The sequence below is a fragment of the Aulostomus chinensis genome, chromosome 11 (assembly GCF_037954235.1).
Source record: "Aulostomus chinensis isolate RoL2024-O1b breed Wild chromosome 11, RoL_Achi_v1.0, whole genome shotgun sequence".
Classification (NCBI taxonomy): domain Eukaryota; kingdom Metazoa; phylum Chordata; class Actinopteri; order Syngnathiformes; family Aulostomidae; genus Aulostomus; species Aulostomus chinensis.
Window position 1 is genome coordinate 24,068,049 of NC_141330.1, and position 22,545 is coordinate 24,090,593.

The following is a 22,545-nucleotide window of genomic DNA, read 5'->3' on the forward strand; positions in this document are numbered from 1 at the left end:
CTCAGGCGAAAGCTGAAGCGGAAACACGTGACGCCCTCTCAAGAAGGCTCCAAATTTGAAACGTGGCCTGCAGCAGATCAGCGATGGGAGGCCTGTATTTGAACATGTAGCCAGCTGGAACATTACTTTGGGGAGCACGCTGGGGCCTGAAACCGAGCTTGAGGAAACAATATTACCGACGTTCGGCGGCGTATGAATGTTAATTTGAAGTAAGTGTTTTTAATCCTATGTTTTATGCCAAAATATCTGGATTTTTTATTTTTTCTACACACCTTTTTCAGATCTGCTTCCACCATTAACTTTACCACCAAACAGGCAAACCGAGCTGGCTAATGGGTCTTGAAGTGCTAACTTCCTGTTTTAGAATGACGTTAACTCGCTAATTTAACGGACATTGTACGATTCAGTTGTCGGGTTACAGAAAGAAAATCTACTTTAAGAGTATGTCTCCATAAAAGTGAGTGGAAATTGTGTGTTTGCACGCTGGCTAACGCTACATATGACTTTAACCACTATTGGACCTGACGGTACTTTGTATCCCAGGCATTTTTCATATGTCATGCTGTGTAAGTCGGTGTAAGATTAAGACCCCGTTGTCAGCATTCAAGTTGGTCCCAGGGGTCTGCAGCCAGCCGGGGTTGGATTTGGTTTTGGCGGCTATAACTCGCTCAATAGCGGCATCACCGGGAGCCCTCGTTCTCGTAGCAGTGCTAATGAAACAGCTGAGAATGTTTGAAGTGTTGAACCAGCTGACTGGATGATTTCATCTATTGCAACACATCTCTTCAATTATGTCCACTATACTCAAAAAGATGTATCCATCCAACACCTACCTCAGCTTTTATGAGTGAGTTCATTTTGAATGAACCTCCATAGACTTATGACTTTGAATATCCTGTCATTATTTCTGTTTTTATCTGTATAACCATGCCATACTATAGTTTGCATGTACATTTTTCCCAGTCAGCCCAGATAAGATTTATGACCCCCTTTTTGTGTTGTTGTTGTCTGCAGGTCAATTTACATCATCTGATCTGTGTCATTGGAAGGAGGACACACAAAAGAGGAGGACAATGCAGTGTACCCCTGAGACAAATGCCTACCACAATGACTGCAAAGGCAAACACTGTTATGACTGTTCGGACAGTGGCTACTCTGGTTTATTCCACAGTCCACAGAGTCTCAGTGGAGAGGACTCCTCTAGATCTTTGTCTTCAGTTGACATCAGTGGGACGCCTAAAGAGAACCTCAGACCCTCTGTTACACCTGGGAGCAGAGAATCAGTCAGATGTATGGGCCAGGACTCCACAAGGGTGCAGCGACCATTAGCACTAAACTGGTGTGAAACGCCTAGAGTGTACAAGAGAAATGTTTCATTGCGACACAGACTTCTTCTGAGCAAACCCACCACAGATATCAAAAGAGACTGCACAAGATCACCATGCATCAGAGGGACTGACTCTTCCATCAGTGCGACGTCTGAGCAATGGCTCAGTGTGTCATTTGGCTCTCTGGACAATTTGCCACCAACTTTAACATTAAGCACTTTAAACTTTGAGCAGGATCTCCCATTATCAGGTGGGAAACGTCGTCTCCTATTTTCTCAAGTGAGGACCTCCACTCTTGAGGATGGTAACCGCCTGTCCAGTATAGAGAGAAAAGTTTCATTTTCTAATCCAGATTTCATTGAGAACATTTCTGCCTCTGATCAACTCCCTGTCCAAATGCCATGCTTAAGCAAATTCATGCCAGTCTCGTCGAAGGAAAACTCTCAATCACCAGTCAGCAGTGTCACGGATGTATATGACAGCTCAAGTGTCTTGTGTACACCATCATCAACACATACACCCAAATGCATCAGGTATGTCCTCTGTATTTACAATTAACATACATTTAAGTGGTAAATATTCCCAGCTGAACAGTTGGGAAAAGAAAGAATTACACATTTTGTTCAGTGATTCCAAAAGATGTCTGAACTGACTGCCTCTAACCCTGGAACAGGTCCCAGTGTGAAGACAGTGGTTTCAGCTCCCTGACCCTTGATAAATCCCAAGACTCCTTGGTTGATCATGATGGCTCATTTCAGGAGTTTCTGCTGTCTGCCTTCAGAGGAACGAGTGAAACCCCTAATCTGGGTGATGCCAAACGCCGTTCTCGATTGCAGCGTCAGCACAGACTTTCTACACTAAAAGAAGGAGGCTCTCAGTCTGAGGAAGACCTGACGGACAGACAGCGTGAATGTTATCAACTTCACCATAGTTATAAAGATGATGAGGTTTTTGTTGATGGAACCACCCCTTGCAAGGCCCGCTCTATTAAACGTGGTGATATCATGAACTCTGATGGTTTGGCCCCTGTGAAACACTACTGTGCCACTCCACTGAGAGTGACTGGCACAGAGCCTGACAACCTGCCACCCTTAGACACATCCCCCAATAATTCAGATGCAACCCCTCACAACATAACAGCAGAAAATCTTTCTCTGACCCCAGCTTTGCAGCTGGTGCATGCTTTGTGCCAACAGAGGGCCCAGATGTTTGTTGGCCAAAGTCCGAGTCTAAAAGAACAGCTGAAGTTCACGACAGCACTTGCTGAGACCCCGATGACGCTTAGGACAACAATGCCTTTGGCAGGGCTGATCGGCAGGAAGATGGGCCTGGGGAAGGTGGACATACTCACAGAGCTGAAGAAGAGGAACCTCCGGCACATCCTGGCTTTCATCCTCAGCCACCTGTCTACTGAGGCCATCTACAGGTGTGGAGTTCGTCTTTACAAAAAATAAACTCAGCTCTGATTCATTTACAAAATATATTTTTGTCATATCTTTGATCCGGTATGGCTTTCTTACCTCCCAGAGGTTTCAGTTTGAATTTAAATATATCAAAGACAATTTCTAATATCAGACATTGTCTTTATTTAAATATATCAATAAAGACCATTTTCTAAATTAGAATTTAGGGCTGTACAATTAATAGAAACTGTAATATGACCTGCAGTTTTTTAACAATACAGGAAGATGCAATATTTAAGGCTTATTGTAATAAATATTGTGGTGCTACATAGTTGCCCTGCCCACGCATTTTCTACAGACAAAGAAAACATCTTTGGGTTATAGTGCCCCACAAAAAGCACAATGATAATGTTGATCCATTTTCAATAAAAATGGTAGTAATGTAATAATTAGTGTTCCATCTAATATTGCATTTGCAATACCAGCCAGAATCAGCAACCAGATCTTTTTTCTTTTTTTTTTTTCAAAATCAAGCAGTCCTTATAACATTTAAATCAAACTTTACAAGTTTTTGTAGGGAATTCAGAGCTTCAGGGTTTTAGGGTTGAGAGTTTGGAAAATTGTGATTTTAACCGTTATGATTTTAATGGTAAGAGAAATGCTTGTTTGTTTTAAATCAAATGTTGTGTTTAATCTACTAAATCACTCATGCTAAAGACAAAAGTCATTATATTTAGATTGAAATGATCCCATTGTCATATTCATTTGTCTCCTGGCACTAAAATTGGCGAGCCTGGAGAAACCAGGCTTGTGATAGCCAATCTGTGACAGCCCAATGACCAAACAGGAAGTATTAAAAGTAAAATGGGGGTAGAAAATGTTGGTCCCAATGTGTATTTGATTGTTTGATTTGTGTGGCAGGTGCGGCCAGGTGTGTAAGAGCTGGAATGAAATAATCCAGAAAGATAAGCAAGCTAGCATCAGGAGAGGAATTCACCTGGTTGAACTGGAGGCGTCTCTTGAGGTAGGAAAAAAAAGAAAAAAAAACATATTGTTGAGAAATGTGATTTCATGCAGCACCTCAAACACCCCATTGTGCCTTTGGCCAACCAAACCTTTGACCACTAGAAGAGTGACTGCTACTCCTAATTATGGCCGACTTTGTAAGGGAGGATGAGGAGGATTACTTTTGGACCAACCCAGATCTAGAACCTTATCTATGAGATGACTTTACCAGTGACTACCATTCATCACACCAAGCTTCAGTGGTCAACAGGTCTATAAGGGTTTCTGGCTCAAGAGTACATGCACATTATCTTCTGTCCCTGGGAGGAAGGTGGGGGAAAAAAAATCTCATTTCTTAAAAGGAAAAAGTTGAAATGTTCATTTAAAGCATGTTTGCCCCAAGCAAGTTTCTTTTTGTTTTTTTACATTAGATGTTGGATTAAGGGCATGCTTTCTAATACATGTTATGTGGTTAGCAGTGTAGAATCCCCCCCCCCCCCTTTTTTTTTTTTGGTCCAGTGAGATTTAACAGGAAGAAAATTGGTGACGGGAAAGATGTAGACTGGCACCTTGACACTTGACCAGGTTGCCCCCTACTATGCTGAAGTACGATTATCACCCCCTGGCCTGCACTCACACTAATCTGGGCCTGAGCAGGCTTATGTTAAATATCCAGTCCGATATTCAGTCGAGAATCATCACAAGAGTGGTACAGGACAGCCAGGTCCTCTACATATTATAACATGTTGTAAAACACACACATTATAAGCGTTGAGAAGTTCACACTCCAAATGGTTACTATTTGGTCCAACATACAAACAACACACGAGAGTCAAGCGGCGCAGGAAATATTCTAATGCGCTCGTCTTGCTGCAGTGCCACTCATCACACTGTATCAGGGCTTTGGTTTGTTTTTTTACTGTCTGTCGGAGTTTGCTTACTTGCCCATGTGCAGCTAGGTGGGTGGCCACTGTCCATCCAAATGTACTCTGCTGTAGCCCACCTCTTCTAATCTCACCATGGCCAAAGGGAACTCACATTAGTCAAATGAACCAGACTTTAAACATGGATGGGCATGGTTGCGACCTATTGTGAGTAGGCCTTTGACTGTGGAGAAAAGCTTCTAACTTTGTGCTCCTGTCTCCTAGCTTGATCCTGCTGTCCAAGTTGCTGATGCTGAGACCAGACTGACTCTGCTGAAGAGGTCAGCCCTGAAGACGGTTCAGCCCCAGTCCAGGACCTCCAGCTACTGCACACCACAATCGGGAAATCGCACTGTAACCCCATCACAGTACAGCACTTTACACTCTGGCAGCAGCAGCAAACGCGAGAAGTTTCTAGAAGTAAGTTTCAAATCTGTAAGATTCTTTAATATTCACATGAATACATTTTCATAAAACTCATGGTACTGATTGCTGTTCGGTGGGTTGGGTTTGATAAAACTTCATACTGTCTTTAGTAAATGCAAATGTAAGGATATTCACTAAATCTAAAGTAATTTTTTTTCTTCCTTTTTCAGGTTGCCAAAACCCTCTTCAGTGATGAGTGCCTCAAACCTTGTCCTCATTGTCAGCATCCTGCAAGGTGTCACTCAGTGAAAGGGGAGGGGGTATGCAGCAGAGCTGACTGTGGTTTCCGGTTTTGTACAGCCTGCTTGTGTGCTTCCCATGGCTCTAGAGAGTGCGTCAGCCAGTCTTTAGGCTGCCGCCGGAAGGACATACTACTTCCAGGAAGTGCTCAAAGCAAGCGAAACATTAGGAGACTATGAGCAGAGAGTGAAGTGCATTCCTATTTGCTGTTTTTTTGTTTTTGTTTTGTTTTTTTACATTTTTACTACTCAATGGTGATGACTACTAGACTTGCCAATAAGGAAACTTGTTGCCATAAGAGCAACTTTTCTACTCCTAACTGTCTTTGTGCCTACTGTATCTATGTATGTCCCACCTTCTCAACACAATTCTTGTATGTTTTTTAATTATGAATGTGGAAGAAGTCTCAACAGCAGATGATGTTTTAACTGTGGTTGATGTACTTTTCCATATACATTTTTCTACTAGTGACTTTTTGACTTCCAGTTTAAGATTTTCAACTTCTACAGTGTGTTTTTGAGACTAGTTTTAAATAAATGACTTTTTTATATTCATATATGTTGTGCCCTCATTTGTAAAGAGATATTTGTGTTGTCACTAACATGTACCCATGAATTTTTAATAAGTCTTTGGCGCCATCTAGTGGTCTGATCATATATTGTCCTAACGGCAAAAACAAAGCCCTTTTACTTTTTACTACATTTGAGAATTAGATTGGAATCATAATGCAAAAAGATTGCCATAGAAATGATTAATGTACTCGAACAGCAAGCTCAAATACAAATGTTTACTTATTTCTCTTTGGATTGGTTAAACTTTTACCCCCCCCCCCCCCGCCCCCACCCCCCTTGAAAGAGTCCACTTCCATAGCAACCTGCAGTGTGTCTATAATTACAGCAAGGGTTGCGACTGGCTTTCCCTGGCCTGTCAAGACATTTGAATTCCTTAAGATTCAACAATGTACAGACTACGTTCAACAGGTAAGAGCGGTACTGAAAAAAATCTTTTACCCTCCTTTTTTGGAATTAATGCACATTGTAAGTCTTACTTTCTCTGTTTAAGAGTTTCCCCATGTTACTGCTGATAGTTTTGTGAGTACAGTTTTTCATAAAGTTCCATTGTTTGCTTTTTTAATATTCCTGAGACTAAACATGTTGTATTTACATGCAGGACAACTTCCTGGACTCTGATGATTTATTCGTTCACTACCTCAATGACTTCTTAAGTCAGCCGGTAAATGCACACATTTAAATGCCATTGGCTGGGGGGGGGGCACACTCAAAAAAAATGGTTACGGTTAAGGTTTTACATACACATATCTAAACACACACACTTAAAAAAAAAATTACATATGTACAAATAATTCTGTAATAAAGACTAATTTATGACTTCTTGCCTCCCAGTCTTTCTCCCAGGCTTTGCTGTACAACCAGGAGACTGGGCAATTTGAGGTGGTCAGCAGGGAAGCTGAGTTTGTCTCCAGTAGAATCAGATCAGCGCTACACAACAAATCACAACTCCTCACTCATGACATCACCGAACTGGACAACCATTACAACGTTTGTGTGAGTAGCGAACAATTTATTCATAAAATGTTTAATTCAGTTGTTTTTGCAGTTGGAGGAAACTTCATGCTATAACTACAGAGGGTTGATTTTAGGAATGTCTCCTGACCTTTGCAGTGCCTGGAGCGGGAGCATGGAATTCAGTGGATCATTAAGGAAAGACTGCCTTATTTCCTTAAAAGTAATTGCTACTATGAATACAGGTACAATGCAACTGCATAAACCTGATTTCTTCTCCCTTTACCTCCAATACACCGCATTGATTGTGAACTTTGTGTACAATCTTACACACATAAATACATAAACATACATATTAAACATAAATATTTCTATATTGTACATTGTGTTAAATTCACCTAAACAACACGTCGGATAAAACTCAGCCCTTTCCGAGTTTCATTACTTCTATCTGATAATGTCCAAGATGACTTCTAGCTGTAAAGTATGTTGTGGTTATTGTCTTGCTTGGATGGTGTGGGACTACGCTGAGGACTGTTTCTCTAACTCCCCCACTGTTTTACTATGCTTAATTGTATCAAGCAAGAAGCCTCAGGGACACATTCCTGTTGAGATGTCAGAGTGACCCACTCTAACTTGAAAACTTCACATACAGTAGAAGGAAGATAATGGTTTACAATTTTTCACGAGCTGTATATATGAATATTTATGCTTTGTGTAAACTGTGACTGGGGGTGCATCAGAGTTCTCTGATCTTTCACAGACTAGCCAAGTTCTTGTTTCAGTGGACCCCAAACGTCAGTATCCAAAGGAAAAAATTCAGCTCGTATGAAACCACTCTTTCACACTCTCAGCTTGACAATGCAAACAACAACGCCCTAAATATTCCAACTCATGCTCAAGTTACCAAACAAGGTGAGTTTCCACATGCACATCTAAGATGTGTTTCCCGGTTGCTTAATTCTACTATTAAAACTGATCAAGTCTCTGTCATCACTCCACAGGTTCTGGGAGAAAGCATAACCTTCCATCTCCTTCTGGTCAAAGGAGACACATAAACACAAAATGCTGTGAATCATCCACTTGGTCCTCAACTGGTTTTGAACCATCTACTTATTCCTCTTTCTCATTGGCTTCACTTACCTGTGATGAAACAATTGAGAAAATTCAGGAATCAGCTGATTTCAATGAAGTGGGTCTTTTGAATTGTGATTCTTCTGAACTACAGTTGGAGTACCTAGCTGACAAAGTTGTGAAGCAGGTGCTTGAGGATGCTGCGGTCATGTCGGATGCACAGAGACAGGCAAACACCCGGGACCTCACAAACTGTACAAAGCACAGAGAAAAAACTGAGGTCGAGAAAGAGAAAGGTCTAGAAGGCAGAGGACAGGAAGAAAGGCAAGAGCTGGGTAAGACAAACAGGACAGTAAGGAGGAGGGGCATAGAGCACCAAACTGGCCTTGATATTCGTTGCTATGACGACAGACCAGGCCTGGACAAATTCAAGGAGTTTTTGCGAGGGACACCAGGAGACAAACTACTGAATCTCTGGCTGGATACAGAGAGACTGAAAACTACACAGCACAGTGAGCGGACCGACAGGTGAGAGCTACAGACATCCTATGATTTTGGCTCAAAGTCAGGGAACTAATCAGAAACAGACTGCTCATTTGATATAGAATTAAGAAACTAGAATACTTATTTTTGGAAATGCATCTCCAATCTCTTGTGGTATTGGGATCAGCTATTTAGGCTTGATGAGGAGCCGCTACCTGCTAAGCAGCAGCCAGAAAATCCTGAACGTGGAACTGCTCTCCAGACTGGGGCTGGCTACCTCCCCCTGCTGGACACAAGATAAACTACAGTCAGCCCAGCCTTACCTTGAAGAGTCATTGCTCTTCTACTGGTGAGAATATGGATGGTTTACCTTTTGTGTCCTAATGTCAATGTTTTTGTATTTATCTCTGTGTTAACTCAAATCAGTAACTAAATCTGACCCTTGGATGGATAAAAAAATATACAGTCATTTTGCCAATAGTAACAAGCTCTTTCTCTTTCTCTTTCTGTAGGGTTCCTCGGTTCTGGACATCCCAGTATGTTCAGGCAGATAACTCATCTCATATGGGGTTTTTGAGAGAGCTGAGAGTTAGGCCTCATTCAGGCATGCAGCCCCACTACGGTTCCTTGACCCTGCCCGTCCTCTGTGACACCTTGCTGAGGCAGTCCCCACAAACTGCCCATACACAGGTAGTAGCATTGGGATGATACACCACTGAGTGTATTAAAACTTTTACGGTGGGAAAGGGCGCCCTCTGAAATAAGATTTGACATGAAATCAAAAACACAGAGAGGAGTGTTTTTGCATTTGTGTGTATTGCTGAGTGGTAGGTGAAATCACTGGTGTGAGGTTGATACTGCCTTGAGTATGTACCGTATGTGGATCTCATTTTTTATTTGCTGATTTCTATACTTCATTTTTATGTTGTTATTGCACTCTCGTTTTCTTGTCTAAACTCACATTTTTTTTATCAGTTAGGTTCTGGTAAAAGTCAATTACTGAGCAGCCGAAGAATGGAAAAGCTGTTCCAAGCTCTCTGTGTAGAATCACGTGCCGGCCTTTACTTCACACACTTTTGTGAACAATCTGGAAACCAGGTACAACAGAAGTCGCACTGGGATCTGTAATAGTTGGTGACAACATGTAAAAAGCAAGAAAGTTCTTCGTAGTATTGTGTGTAGTCGTATGTGATGTAACAAACACTCATATCTTGTTAAAGCTGTGGGAGAATGCAGTTTACTTTTGGACTGACTTACAGCATTATCATGAGCTGTTCTACCAGAACGGTCTGGACACCTACAGAGTTCAGAGAGAGGCACAGGTACACACACACACACACACACACACACACACACACGTGTGCAACTAACTAAAAACTAATGTTGGCTGTCATTTAGCACAAACAAGAATCAAGCAAAGCAAAAGTACAGTGTTAACCATTAAATATATTGCACATATGCATTTTTTTTTTTTGCAGTTTCTAACTGCATTTCCTCAGACATCACTCAAGTTCACTCTGGTTAAGTAGACAGTCTCTGTTACCTTAGTGATACGTACGGTTTTCCCTATTACATAACGTTCCTCTGAGCATAACGTCATTTTCCATCCTTAAAAATAGCAACATACCATTTCAGATATTGGAATGCTTGTTTTTTTTTGTAACGTTCCTTAATTTTCTTCTAAGTCTTTGTTGCCAAGGACAACTCAGAGCAACATCAAACTAGTTTAAAGTAATAAAATATAGATTAGTTTGTGTGTGACTCATATTTTCTGCAGCGAAGATAAATTGAGATGAAGATGGATACAATACCCAGAGAGATGTAAACTGTTATTGCTTAGAGAAAGCATAAATAATTGTGATGTAATTACATATATTTAAAGTTAAAAGACAATGAACCCAAGATTTTATATACATCACCTCCCTTCAGCTTTTTTTAGGACATTGACATCATGCATTCCATATACTTTCCCCAAACTACGCCTCACCCAGCTCTAAAGATGAATCTTAAAACTGTCTTACTTAGATACTCTTGCCCTCCCTTTCCCCTCTCCCCTCTCTGCCTCTGTCTTCCGACTACCCCTCACTAAGTGGAGAGACTTAAACACTCATAAAAACAAGTGAGTCAGACCCCCCCCCCCCCCACCACCTGCTTTACACCAGTCCAGTCACCCAGAAATACCCTGTCTGGCTACAGTTGGACCAGGAAGGAAAGCAGAACAGTCCAGTCCAGAACAGCTAACAGTGAAATCTCTTTTCCTTCAGTTAACCTTTGAGTTCACCAGTGGAATTATATGATCTTTCCATGGTGCTGTGGCCAGGAGGGTTAAATGAGTGACATTTATGTGGTGTGATGGCAACAGTGATGAGAGATAGTGAATATTTTGTATGAGAGCACCGAACAGTGGTAATGATGAAAGTGATGGTGCACATAGGGAGACATGCTCTTGAAGTGATGACATCTTTATAACTTCAGACTCTTCTCTTCTCTTCTCTTCTCTTCTCTTCTCTTCTCTTCTCTTCTCTTCTCTTCTCTTCTCTTCTCTTCAGCTCCTTTACTCCACTTATCTTGTCAGCTCTGCTAGGCGGAGCATTGGGGTCAGTGAGGGGATCAGGAGGGGGGTGTATGATCAGCTGATGCCGGCTTATGAGGAACTGTTTGATGATGTTGAGGAACACATCCTGAACATCCTGCTGGAGCCTTGGATGCTCCTGGTTAGCAGAGATGAAGAATCTTTCCAGCAGGTAACCACTCGACACTTACAGTCAGGCTCATGTCTCTTTTGTCCACTTGAGGATGTACATTTTTTCTTCTAAACTGATCCTGAAACTATTCTTAAATGATGCTACATGTTATGTTGATCTGATATTTTAGTATTATGATATTGTTAATATCATAAGTTTCAGGTAATTTCCCTATTCTGTCTTCTTTCTGATTTTATTCTTTTTTCCACTTCAGCACAGGTGCACTGTCTGTATTTAACCACAAACCAGCCCCTTCATAGCATGTTTCCAACTGTGTTGATTCATGAATTAATTTGGATTAACACTTAGACAGATACAGAAACCAAACCAGACATCCCTCAGAAGCGTTACCTATCGCAGGCTCACCACTAGCGGCATCTTATACCGCTCCCTTCTGGAGCCTGGCTGATGTGGGATTTTTTTCATCAAACAAGACCCGCCTTTCTGAGGCAAGTCAACCAAACAGCCAATGTTAGCTGAAACTGAGTGCAAAGCTCTCTGGGATATATTTGTGATTTTCAGGCCGTTATAATCAAACTGACCTAACTTGACGGCAACTCTGCTGGAACGTCTTTGTATAAAACACTCTTGCAGCTTCAGGGTCAGTGTCAGGATTGTCCACAGAAACGCAATATAATGTCCTCATGATTGTTATTATGTACCTGTGTGTGTTCAGGTGTGTGTGTATGAGGAGGTGCGCTGCATCAACAGTGAAGAGTACAAGGAACTCCAGAGTTTGTACAAAGAATCAAGGCAGCAACTGAAACAGGTCTGTTAGCATTCACTAATGCCTCACATTGATTTGTATATCATGCCGCTACTCAGTTAATAGTCATTAAACCCACACCTGCCATCATAAAACAGCAAATGTAAATATTAATGTGAAAACGGACTTTTCCCAGTTTTTATGTTTTGCTTAGTAACAATGTTGCTTATCCCCTGTTCCAAGACTGTATTACTTGGCATGAATGATGGTGTGTTAGTGCTTTTATATGGATGAAATGATCCATTTGACTAAGCTTTACAGTGACTTTAGAACATCTAAAGGCAGCGTTGGACATGATGTGATGTGGAAAAATTGCTCTTTAAGAGTTTTGTTCTACACCTTATTTTTCTCTTTGGCACTTCATCTGGTCTTTCTTTGGCTCCATCTTCTCAACAGATGGAAGAAGGCGGGTTCATGCTATCTCCTCCTGTTACTGCACCCTCTTTAGTCTCAACGGGTCCCAGGGCATCTGACTCTTGGTCCAATGTGTCTCCACAATATCAGGGTTACCGACTAGGTTCCTTACTTCGCCACCGAAGTGAGATTGGCCACTTTATGTCCTTCCTTCAGAATCAGGATGCAAGGTGAAGTGTGCACCAGTATATCTGACTGATGTTCTTTTGAAAGACCCGTATCCTCTACTTTATACATACGGATGGGTAACAAATTAAAGGAAAAACCAGAAGCTTTATATCAAGAGGCACTGTTATGCTGTAAGGGACTTTTACTGGCGTGTTTAGGATCAACTTAACCTATTAGAGCAGAGGTTTGTGCAAGTGTGAGTCGGGCGTGTGTACATGGAAGTGAAAGATGATTAGTTCCGAATCACGACATGTAGAAGAGCCTATGTGAACGTGAATTGGTTGTAGATGCCAGAGTTTAATCAACTCTGGATAGACTGTTTTCATGTATATGGAATATTAAACTAGCTTTTATAGTTGACTGTCCATGGCATCACACAACATAATAATGATCCTATATATGCATCCAGTGACAAAACTATAAGTGCAACAAAAACTAAGACAAAGCTATGACTGCAACTCATTCAATGAGTTGAATGCGGTGAACACAAAGTGCTGAGATCAAGTATTGGATGGCCAGATTTATTGTATAGTTGAGGACAAAACTTGAAGGCAATAGATTCACTCTTTAACTCGCCTGTTGTAAAACCTCTTCAACAACAGAGAACAGATTTTAAATGCTTCCTGTGGTTTACAAATCTGTGAATGAAACAGATTTTGCTGCATTGTTCACACTGGCCGATTATTGTTACCTTGCTATGTTGTTGCCTTTTTATTGCCTTTTACCCTGAAGAACATCGTATGAAATGTGCCATATGAACGCAAACAACTATATAATTATTAAAACTTCTTCACCAGACAAAGTGAACCAATACAATGAACTTGAGTGTGTTAACAGTAACTTGTATGCTCCAATCCTGTGTTTCTTCTCAGTATCCATCTGAGATGCTGGCTTGACATGGAGCAGTACAGGAGGACTCCTCTGAAAGACAAGGCGTTCAGACAAGGGAGATCTTCTCACATTGTGAACAAATATCTCAACAGGAATTACTTCTTCAGCTCAAACAGCCCAGCCACAGCAGAGCAGCAGAATGAAGTACATCAGCCAATCCTGTGATTTCAAAGTCCCAGCATGTTCAGTTTCCTGGCAGTTCTTTCAAATCAACCATACAAACACATGCATAATTTAGTTTAGTCACAACTTCATTAAGTTTGAATTATGGTCAAAGTCTTGGGGAGGCATTCAAAAGACAGGAGCTTAACATATTGCCCCTGGTATGACAATCCCAAGATGAAGTGTGAGCTCCAGCTGAGTTTTCACATCACATCTGATGAACACACAGTTTTCTATCTCCCTTCTTCTGGTTGCCTGCAGACTTCATGCTGAAAGCTTTGACAGCAGGGCGTCAGTGGAGATCAGGGGGTGAGAGGACAAGGCTGAAATTAAAATGAGGAGGAGGAGAGGAATGTGGTTTTGATTCAGAAGACAAAGAGGATCAGCTTCAGTAACGATGACATCTCTAGTCAGACCAAGTTTCTGCAGGATAGCATGCTGTGTAGAGATAAACTGAGTCGATGGGACACTGTGCCATGGGTCAGATTAGATTTTCGGGTCTTATTTCAAATACATACATGGGTTATACAAAGGTTATGCCTGGAGAAAATCCCTGACTGAAAGATATTTTTTGTAGCTCACTGGGTTGAAAGTGAGAACTAAGGTGTATAAATTGACAAGAACTCAACTCCGGTGAATGACGTTTGTCATTTGTCATCCTCATCTCATAAATACCATCAACCTGATCAACATATTCCACTTCCAATGCCGATCTGCTGATGGGGTCTGGCTGCGGCTCTGCAATCTCAGCGTTGGTTCTTGTCTGCGTGAGCGCTGTAGAGAAAGTGACAGCTTTACTGCTTTGGCCTTTCCCTCTTTCAGTCACTCAGTCATCCACTCGCAGACTGGCCTCCTTTCATCTACTGACTCCCACTCCATTCCTTGACTGGTTCTCATTTCTGAAGCCAGTGTGAGTGCATAAAGAGATGAGAGAAAATATAAAGGAGATATAAATAAGAGGACAAAGCCAGATCTATGAATGAAGACAGAAAGCAGACAGAGGAGATCAAGAGAACAGAGGGATTGTGGGAATGGTGAGGGGCACAGCAGGAGTCAGGAAAGAGAAAAGTTTTCAGTTGGGTTTCCCACTGTGGACAGTTGTTCTCTTGAGTTCATCCCCCTCCTCATCTGTTCATGTGGGTTTACAGAAGACTTACATGTTGGCTAAGCCATCTATACTCTATGTGCCTCCCTCAGCCTAGTCTTGACCATGTTTTCCTTGTGTTCCATTTCCCTGTGTGTAGATATTACGTCTGGCAGGTGGACTGGAGCATCTGACTGTTAAGTGTCTCTCAAACACGGTTATCATGGAGATCCAGGACATTGTGAGGTGTCACATTGAGAGAACATGGCTGCCTTTGTTTCTGGCCACCACAGAGTTCACAGAACGACAGAAGAACAAACCAGAGGTGGACATCCTGCTTTATAATTGACTTTAAGCCATACTGGGTAAATCCTGTAAGATTGTAACAGTAGAATCCTTCAGTTGACCTTCTCTGACTCAACAAAACCCCCTCATTCCTCTTATGGTTAGGAGGTTTTTAATTGTAAATTAGCTCTCAGGCAAACTGGTGTTAGACCTGATAATTTCACAATAAATAGACAAAAGGTGGCGTTTCCAGGGTGGGCGCTTTCAAGCTGACATCTCAAAGACAAACTAATTCTAAACAGGTTTTGTCCCATAGTCATGTTTGCAAAGTGACAAAATCCATGAATATCAAAACAGTCGGTAAGTGGAATAATAGAGATTTCAAAGTGTACCCATACCAGACAAAGGAGAGGGGAGGAGCTATTCACAGCTGCAAATAATTGGATTGTTGTGCAAGTAACTTTTCTTCACGTAGTGCCAAATTGTAGCAGAAGTTTTCCCAAGGCGTATCACAAAAAGCTGTTCTATACAGTATTATCTATAGAGACCCCACATTAACACATGAGAAAACACTAGGTGACGGTGGCAAGGAAAATAATACTAATAATGCTCAGTGCATAATGGCAAGTCCCTTGACAGCCTACAGCAGCACAAGTAGGTGATGGTTCAAGACAAGCCTGAGGCAGCCATGACTATACGCTTGACCTCAAAGGAAAGTTTTAGGCCTCCTCTTAAATCTAAGGAGGGTGCCTACCTCCCAGACTAAGACAAGAAACTGGTAGCCTGATGGCTGAAGCTTTGCTGCCTATCCTTCTTCAGGAACAAGAAGTAAGCCTGTTGTTGTTGTTCTAAGGTAATGGTGAGCTCTTTAAGACATGATGCTTGACCATCAAAGAGAGAAGAGTGTCAAATTATATTCTGCTTTTCATCCAGCACGAGGGCAGAAAAGATGATATCTATATATAAATACTTTGTTGTTGTTCTTGTCAGTACATGTGCAACAGCAATGTGGTTCAGCTGGAGAGTCTTTAATTGTAGTAATTCAACATGGAAGAAACAGATGAACGTACAAGTTTTCTGCATCTTTCTGAGACAGGATCTTTGCAAAGTTACACGGATGAAAAAAGGCAAACATTCTTTAAAGTTTGCGTCAAACGGGAAGTAAATAAGATGGATGACACACTTGACAGACATCTGGGGCCTGGATGTTTGCTATTTAGAGAAATTGTTAATATTTTGGGGTTTTACTAAATGCAAACATTGTTTATTACACTGGACTTATTGCCAACCCTGACATTTTCGAACAGTACTCTTTTTAAGTTCCCAAGCACTGTTAAAGTATTTCTTTCCTACTGTCTTAGTGGCCTTGACAGAAGAGAGAGATAAGAAGTCAGACCACAAAAACCAGGAAACACTGTCACTGTCCAGTCTCTCTCTCAGGTTGCCTCATCAGGTGGCAACACATGAACCAAAGATTCCATAGCTGTGCCTCATTACAGTCTCAAGTGTACCTTAAAGTCACAAGGATCCTGTCATTAGGTAATGAGTCTGAGTAGTTGTTTAGCCTGACACACTGAGAGGGATGTGAGATGATGAAGAGGAGGGGACAGAGGAGACATCAGAAAAGTAAAGATTTTGTGTGGAGGACTTTGGAGAAACTAGAACACAGGAAATAAATTCTGAGGTGAGGTGAAATGACAAAAAGGAGAAGGAGCTTAAGTTACTTGCAGTGACATGGAACAGGAGAGCGCATATCAGAAGAGATGTGAGAGGTGTTCAGTGTTCCTGTTGTTTACTCTGTCTCTGATTTGTGTGTGTGTGTGTGTGTGTCAGTCCCAAGTAGCAGTCAGACTCTTGCAGCACGCCTATCAGCAACACAAGACGAGGAGAGAAGCCTGGAAGGTAAGGAGACAGGGAAGCTGGATATTTTGAATGGAGAGAAATAAGGCATTTCCTGGCCTGAAAACATGTGTGATTTAGTTCATGACTTGGCTTTGAGCGCTGGCTTTGTCAAACACCATTTTTGGCCTTGAGGTTAGTCTTCCTAAATGGGATCCAGGATAAATAAGATTAATGCATCAGCATAACTAACCTTCCTGTAATAGTCACTACAGCTCCGCTCTCATCAGAACACAGATATAAAACATGCACATTTCACATTTTAAGTAGGATGATCACAGGAAGGAGTCTTCATAGATAATTATGGCTCATCTTTACGATCATTATCTCATCACTGGCAATAGCCAGATTTTCTAAGGAGGAAGAGTATCATTATCTCAGTGAGCTAAGACTGTAGCAAATGTTTACAAAGCCCAGGGAGAACTTTCTAGTTTACAGGGTCCTTAAAACCCAAACGTTCCTACCTGCAGATCGAGGGCTTGTGGATGAGTTCCTCCAAAGAGATCCTACTATTTCGACGGATTCTCCTCAACCCTGTTACATGTCTGCAGTTCCAGCACTTTGTCTCTCTGAAGGGTGCCTACATGGAGAATAACCTGCTCTTTTGGCTGGAGGTGCAGAGGTACAAGGTACTTGAAGCTAAATTACTACGGGTCACTCAGGGTGAAGAAATGTGCCTGGCATCTTCATTGTGTGCTACTTTCCTCTCTAGCAGAGCATAAACAGTTTATAAATCAACTTACGAAGGAATTAGCGGAGGATGACAAAATGTCTGTATTTGCACTTTGAATTACATTTGTACCAAATGTATAAAGATATTTTTTCAGTGCTTTAGAGTGCACAGCATTTGCAGCCTTCCTTCAGGCACAAATTTCAAATGTTTCTCAAAAATATTGACCTTTCAAGTCAAACTGTAGCCTGTGTTAGAAGGGATTTCAACAGAATTAGATACCAAGTGGGGCATTTAAATGTTGTAAAATAAATTGAGCAAAGTAGTTTGAAAAATATTATTTACCTGAATATATTTTGGACACGGCTGTGTTGAAATTTATCACCACCTACTGGCCACACTAAAACTTGCTACATTTATGAACCGATAGTACTAGATGGTATCAATTATTTGATCTTATCTCTAGAACCTGTTAGGAGTGGGGACTTGGATAAAGTTCCTGGTTGCTTTGGTAACCTTCAACTCTCCTCTGCAGGACCTTTGCCATTCCCACAGTGATGAGGCCACAATCCAGCAGAAGATCACAACCATTATCAACTGCTTTATCAACTCGTCCATGCCACCAGCCCTGCAGATAGACATTCCCCCTGAACATGCTCAGCACATTCTGGAGAAACGCCACACACTGGGACCTTACATCTTCAGAGAGGCACAGGTAGAGAGAGAGAGAGAGAGAGAGAGAAAGATTGTGTGTGTCTATCAATGAGGGTCATTTTGTATCATTTCCTGTACATTCTGTCTACATAGATGTCAGTTTTCGGTGAGCTTTTGAAGTTCTGGCCAGAGTTCCAAGAGTTGAGGTGTAGCATAGAAGAAGAGAGTCTCCTTCCTTTGCTGGAGGACAGACGAGCCAAACAAAGAGCCAAAGTGCGGAGACAGAGGAGAAGGGAGGAGGAGGAAGAGGAGAAGGAGGAAGAGAGAAGAGCCCAGGTGAGCAGTCAAGAGGGAGGACAAGGCAATAGCAATGTGACAATGAATGCTACATCATAACATCTGCAGTAAACACCAATTCAGTTGTTTCTCTTTTTATAGGAAGTGGTGGAGCGGCCAGGTCTTTGTTTTAGAGAGGTGGAAGAGACGAATGATGATGAAGATGAGATGAAGGAAGAACAAGATGGAAGCGAGAAGAGGCCGTCAAGGACATATAGCAGAGAGCTGCTTTATTCCACACAGCCTGTAAGAAACTGAGGTTTTAGGTTCCCAACAGGGAAACATTGTGTTTTATGAGGGATGATAGAGATTTGAGAGGTATAAACACAACATAGACACAATCATTTTTTAAAAAAAAACATAAATTATGGCATGATGTCAAAACAAGCCATTTTCAACTGTAAAGGAGAAACACTCTAATTAAACTATCTTTAAAATCACAAAATATTTGATTAGATTTCTGGAAATGTTCCTTCAGTTGTCCTGGTCCTACTCCAAGTATCTGGCAGCTCTGAAGAGAGAGGAGGTGTTATTGAGGAAACAGAGTCAGAAGGAAGCCACATTCCCCACAGTCTCAGGTATTCCCCCCACCCCACACACACACACACACACACCTCCTTTGTCTTAACAACATTCCCTAATCTTTGGACAACTTTCTGGTATTGGCCAAGCAAATAAAAGCAGGAAACTAAACTGCTGAAATTACATAGTCATTCCAACAATTCTGTTGTTGCCTGGCAGCCAAAGCGTTGTCCAGGCGGCCCCCTCCTAGTGTCAGATTTATCTCATTTTTGCAACTTGTCCTCCTACCATATAAACAAGAATGTGTCTCTTTCAGTGATGAATAATGAATAATTTGCCAACATGTTCAGGTCCAACTTTCTCTTCCAGTCTATTCCTCGGACTGCAGTGTGACGTCAGCAGGAAGTCAGCACCGGAAGCCTTTAAGTCGCTCCTCTAGAACAGGTAGTAAAGCGTGTAATAGATAGGAGAGGAAGTGAACATTGAAGATGTAAACACTCATTGCTGGGGGAGCAGAGCTTGCAGCTCAATGGCAAGTGACTGAAGGTGTCAAATGTTATTGGAGCGAAAGCTGAGAGCTGCTACTGACATCCTGCTGAAGAGCTGGAAGGGTGTGTTTTCTTAAACCATGTGTGACAAAGTTGTAATAACTCCATCTCACTAAATAATAATAATACCTGACTGCAATCGTAGTGTAGATTCATCTTATTTTCATGTCGACTGAGAGGACGAGTTTCACCCTAGTGAAGACACATGTAACTCATTGTTCTGGTATACAGAAATATACTAAACACACACACACACATAGTCCAACATATTTATTTTCTTATTAAAAGGGCTTTCTAAATATATCATCCATTTAAAGGCATTGGACTTAAATCTTAAATGGTTCTCACTGGAATAACAATATAAACAGCAACAATAACAACATGAGGGTTTGGCATCTGGGTAAGAGGTGTAAGAACAGTGTCACTGTGAAACAATAGTATATAAAAACATTTTGGTTAAAGGCTTGCATCTGAAACATCCACCAACATGTACAGTATTTTTTGCACTTGGCACTGGCATGAGTAGTGTCACTATGTAGAGAATATATACACTATGAGCTTCTACTTCAGCTGTTCACCTGCTATGATAGAAATAGGACACGTCTATATTACTTCAGCTATTCTACCAGTGCTGGAGGTTTTACACTCATTGAAATAACAGTGGAAATGCTGGGAACTTACAGTTACTTCTCTGATTAAAACTGATCCATCTCGTGTTCTTTGTGGTTGTCATGAGTTGACTGTCTCAACGCTTCCAAAGGACATTATTTGGAATTTTCTACATGTACAAATGTACAACCTCACTTAAACAGAGTTGTTTTACCTCAGTAGGTGAGCTTTGTATAAAAGGATGTTACACACACACACACACACACACACACACACACACACACACACACACACACAGAGGAATAGTGTATCCAAAGATGTTTTTAAGGCTTAACTTAAATAGAAATAATGTCTGTTTTTGAAGCATTAAGCTTATATCACTCTCAGAAAGCCACAGATGTGTTTAACTGTGTATCAGTGGAACCCGATATGTAAGGCTTTATCTTTTACTATAGTGAACTTGCTAACAAACACCTTGGCAAATGCAGGATCTACTAAGTAGCGGTAAGACTTTGTGAGGGAGGGAGGTGGCTCTGCGAGTGTGACGGGGGGCTGCAGCTGGAGAGACCCAGCAGAGGGGGAAAGAAACTGTGAGGCTCGCATCACGTAATCCACCAGCCGCTGGTACTGCTGCTCTGACAGACGCTCCCGAACACCGTCACCCTGAGGGAGGACAGACATGATAGTTAACCTTGCTGCAGCTGTCTGATCATGTGCCATCAAGGGCACGCATGCTAAACAAACCAAGCAAAGTAACAGCTGCTTCAATTGCTGACCAGCAAAATTAAACAGCGTTGAACTACAAGGTAGCGAGATTCAAGAGAGGCTAAAACATTGCTAGAACAGAAAAATCAAGATCACGCCAGTCAGTATTTGGGCCATCGTAGAGCTTGAAGTGTTTTGGCTGGAAAACATTCAGCCAGAAGCAAAGAGTACTCAAACCAGATGCACTCTCGTGGAGACATACTTTAATTATGGGTGTCATCAGTATGGAAATGTACATTAAATGACAATTTACTTTTGTTTTAAATCTACCCACAAACATTAATCAGCCGGTTTATGTGGCGTCATCTTTACAGATTTCAGAGTTCGTTCCTACCTCTGACTCGTTGGCTACAGTCTGTTGCTGTAGGGTGAGGGTCAGCTGGCCCGGCTGTCCAGGCACCTCCTGACACTCAACCTACACGAGAAACAAAGCTTCAGATTCATTCTGTCTGCAAAGCCACACAGCACAGATTTGCATCAGACTGGTTAGTCAAGTGAGCGGAGGTGACAGTTACCTCAGTGATGGGGAAGGCCTGCTGCTGGGTGTCTTCGCTGAGGCTGACCACAAACAGCACCTCAGAGGTGAGCAGCAGACACCCAGCATGCTCCTGACCTGACCCACTCACAATGGTCACCTCCAGGGCCATGTGGAGCTCTGGTCGCCCCAGAGACTGGAGCATTTTCCTGTGGCCAGAAAGAAATTGATGTACTTTAGAAACAAGTTCCACGATACACATCAGTCATTGTGCCACCAAGTTAGAGGGACATGTAGAGAAAACTCAATATAGCAGGTTTGGGATATGTAATTTTATGTTTCATCAAACACCAAAGGAAACAAACACATACACTGCTCTTTCGCCTATGTGCATGGATTATATGCATATATACACATTTCCTATAAACACAGGACCACACAAAGTGCCCAACTCACCTCAACACACACAAACAAGTGACCATATGTGTTTGCATACATCCTGTAATTTACATTTCTGCATGTTCTCTCCGTGGTTCCTATTACACACATGGTCGAGGGGGAAATAAGTGTGTATGAACTCAAGTGTTCAGTCATGTTTCTCTTCCAGCGTGTTTACTTTGGAAGGCAGGTGTTCAAATTGCACAGCAGATGTTGAAGCAGCAGCAGTGGGGACACTTTGGTTCTGTTCAGTGTAACTCTGCTCAAATAGCCTGACCCCTCAAGTGTCTGGGCTACCTGTAGTAGTAAAAATAATTGATGGATGCCTGATGGAAGCTAGTTTCATTGTAACACAGACAGAATAAAGCCACAGGGGAGCATTATCTCAGCATTCATGTATTTTTATCCTTTTCTTCATCCTCCACTAACATAGTGCAACATACTGCTAACCTCGCCGGCGATGACAACTCAAGTGGACTATTCTAAAGAAATATTGGATTTGAAATTCTTTGATTTTGCTCATTGCAGTTGATGGAGAAAACATACTACTATTAGCTTTTGTAACAACAGAATCCATATTAGATTGCGGAATATTCATTCTAAAAAATCACAGTTTTTTCCACAGCTCCTGTAACCTTCTCCAAACACAAGAGACTTGCGTTGTAATGGAAATAGTTGTTGCATTGAGATAACATTCTGGAATCTGACCT

At 41.7% G+C, this 22,545-nt stretch overlaps 3 protein-coding genes across 8 annotated transcripts in view; 2 read left to right on the top strand and 1 right to left on the bottom strand.

Moving 5' to 3' along the window:
- The first annotated feature begins 29 nt into the window (after nucleotides 1-29).
- fbxo43 (F-box protein 43) lies at nucleotides 30-5,879 on the top strand. Of its 2 annotated transcripts, none has more exons than XM_086219121.1 (6): nucleotides 30-209; nucleotides 1,015-1,861; nucleotides 2,002-2,754; nucleotides 3,653-3,755; nucleotides 4,885-5,079; nucleotides 5,256-5,879. In XM_086219121.1, the coding sequence occupies exons 2-6, from the start codon at nucleotides 1,074-1,076 to the stop codon at nucleotides 5,502-5,504; spliced, it is 2,088 nt and encodes a 695-aa protein (XP_086075247.1). In that variant the 5' UTR covers nucleotides 30-209; nucleotides 1,015-1,073; the 3' UTR covers nucleotides 5,505-5,879. The 2 variants fall into 2 exon arrangements, with proteins under 2 accessions (XP_086075247.1, XP_086075248.1); XM_086219122.1 differs by lacking the exon at nucleotides 30-209 and adding an exon at nucleotides 407-457.
- A 332-nt stretch (nucleotides 5,880-6,211) lies between these two features.
- On the top strand, nucleotides 6,212-20,255 carry rgs22 (regulator of G protein signaling 22). The gene is made up of 23 exons (XM_086219128.1): nucleotides 6,212-6,305; nucleotides 6,388-6,416; nucleotides 6,496-6,558; nucleotides 6,729-6,890; nucleotides 7,008-7,093; nucleotides 7,612-7,763; nucleotides 7,853-8,450; nucleotides 8,593-8,754; nucleotides 8,918-9,095; nucleotides 9,381-9,503; nucleotides 9,626-9,727; nucleotides 10,955-11,149; nucleotides 11,826-11,918; nucleotides 12,312-12,499; nucleotides 13,370-13,532; nucleotides 14,795-14,959; nucleotides 16,753-16,821; nucleotides 17,289-17,447; nucleotides 18,024-18,203; nucleotides 18,296-18,478; nucleotides 18,581-18,724; nucleotides 18,957-19,056; nucleotides 19,370-20,255. The coding sequence occupies exons 1-23, from the start codon at nucleotides 6,284-6,286 to the stop codon at nucleotides 19,465-19,467; spliced, it is 3,414 nt and encodes a 1,137-aa protein (XP_086075254.1). The 5' UTR covers nucleotides 6,212-6,283; the 3' UTR covers nucleotides 19,468-20,255.
- A 176-nt stretch (nucleotides 20,256-20,431) lies between these two features.
- Nucleotides 20,432-22,545, bottom strand: part of vps13b (vacuolar protein sorting 13 homolog B) — a 327,627-nt gene continuing 325,513 nt past the window's right edge. For all 5 annotated transcript variants that reach the window (XM_086219125.1, XM_086219127.1, XM_086219123.1 and 2 more), the window contains 3 exons: nucleotides 21,438-21,606; nucleotides 21,257-21,337; nucleotides 20,432-20,820 (listed from right to left, as the gene is read on the bottom strand). In XM_086219125.1, coding sequence (XP_086075251.1) covers nucleotides 20,572-20,820; nucleotides 21,257-21,337; nucleotides 21,438-21,606 — 499 coding nt within the window. In that variant the 3' untranslated portion in view covers nucleotides 20,432-20,571. The remainder of the gene's footprint in view (nucleotides 20,821-21,256; nucleotides 21,338-21,437; nucleotides 21,607-22,545) is intronic.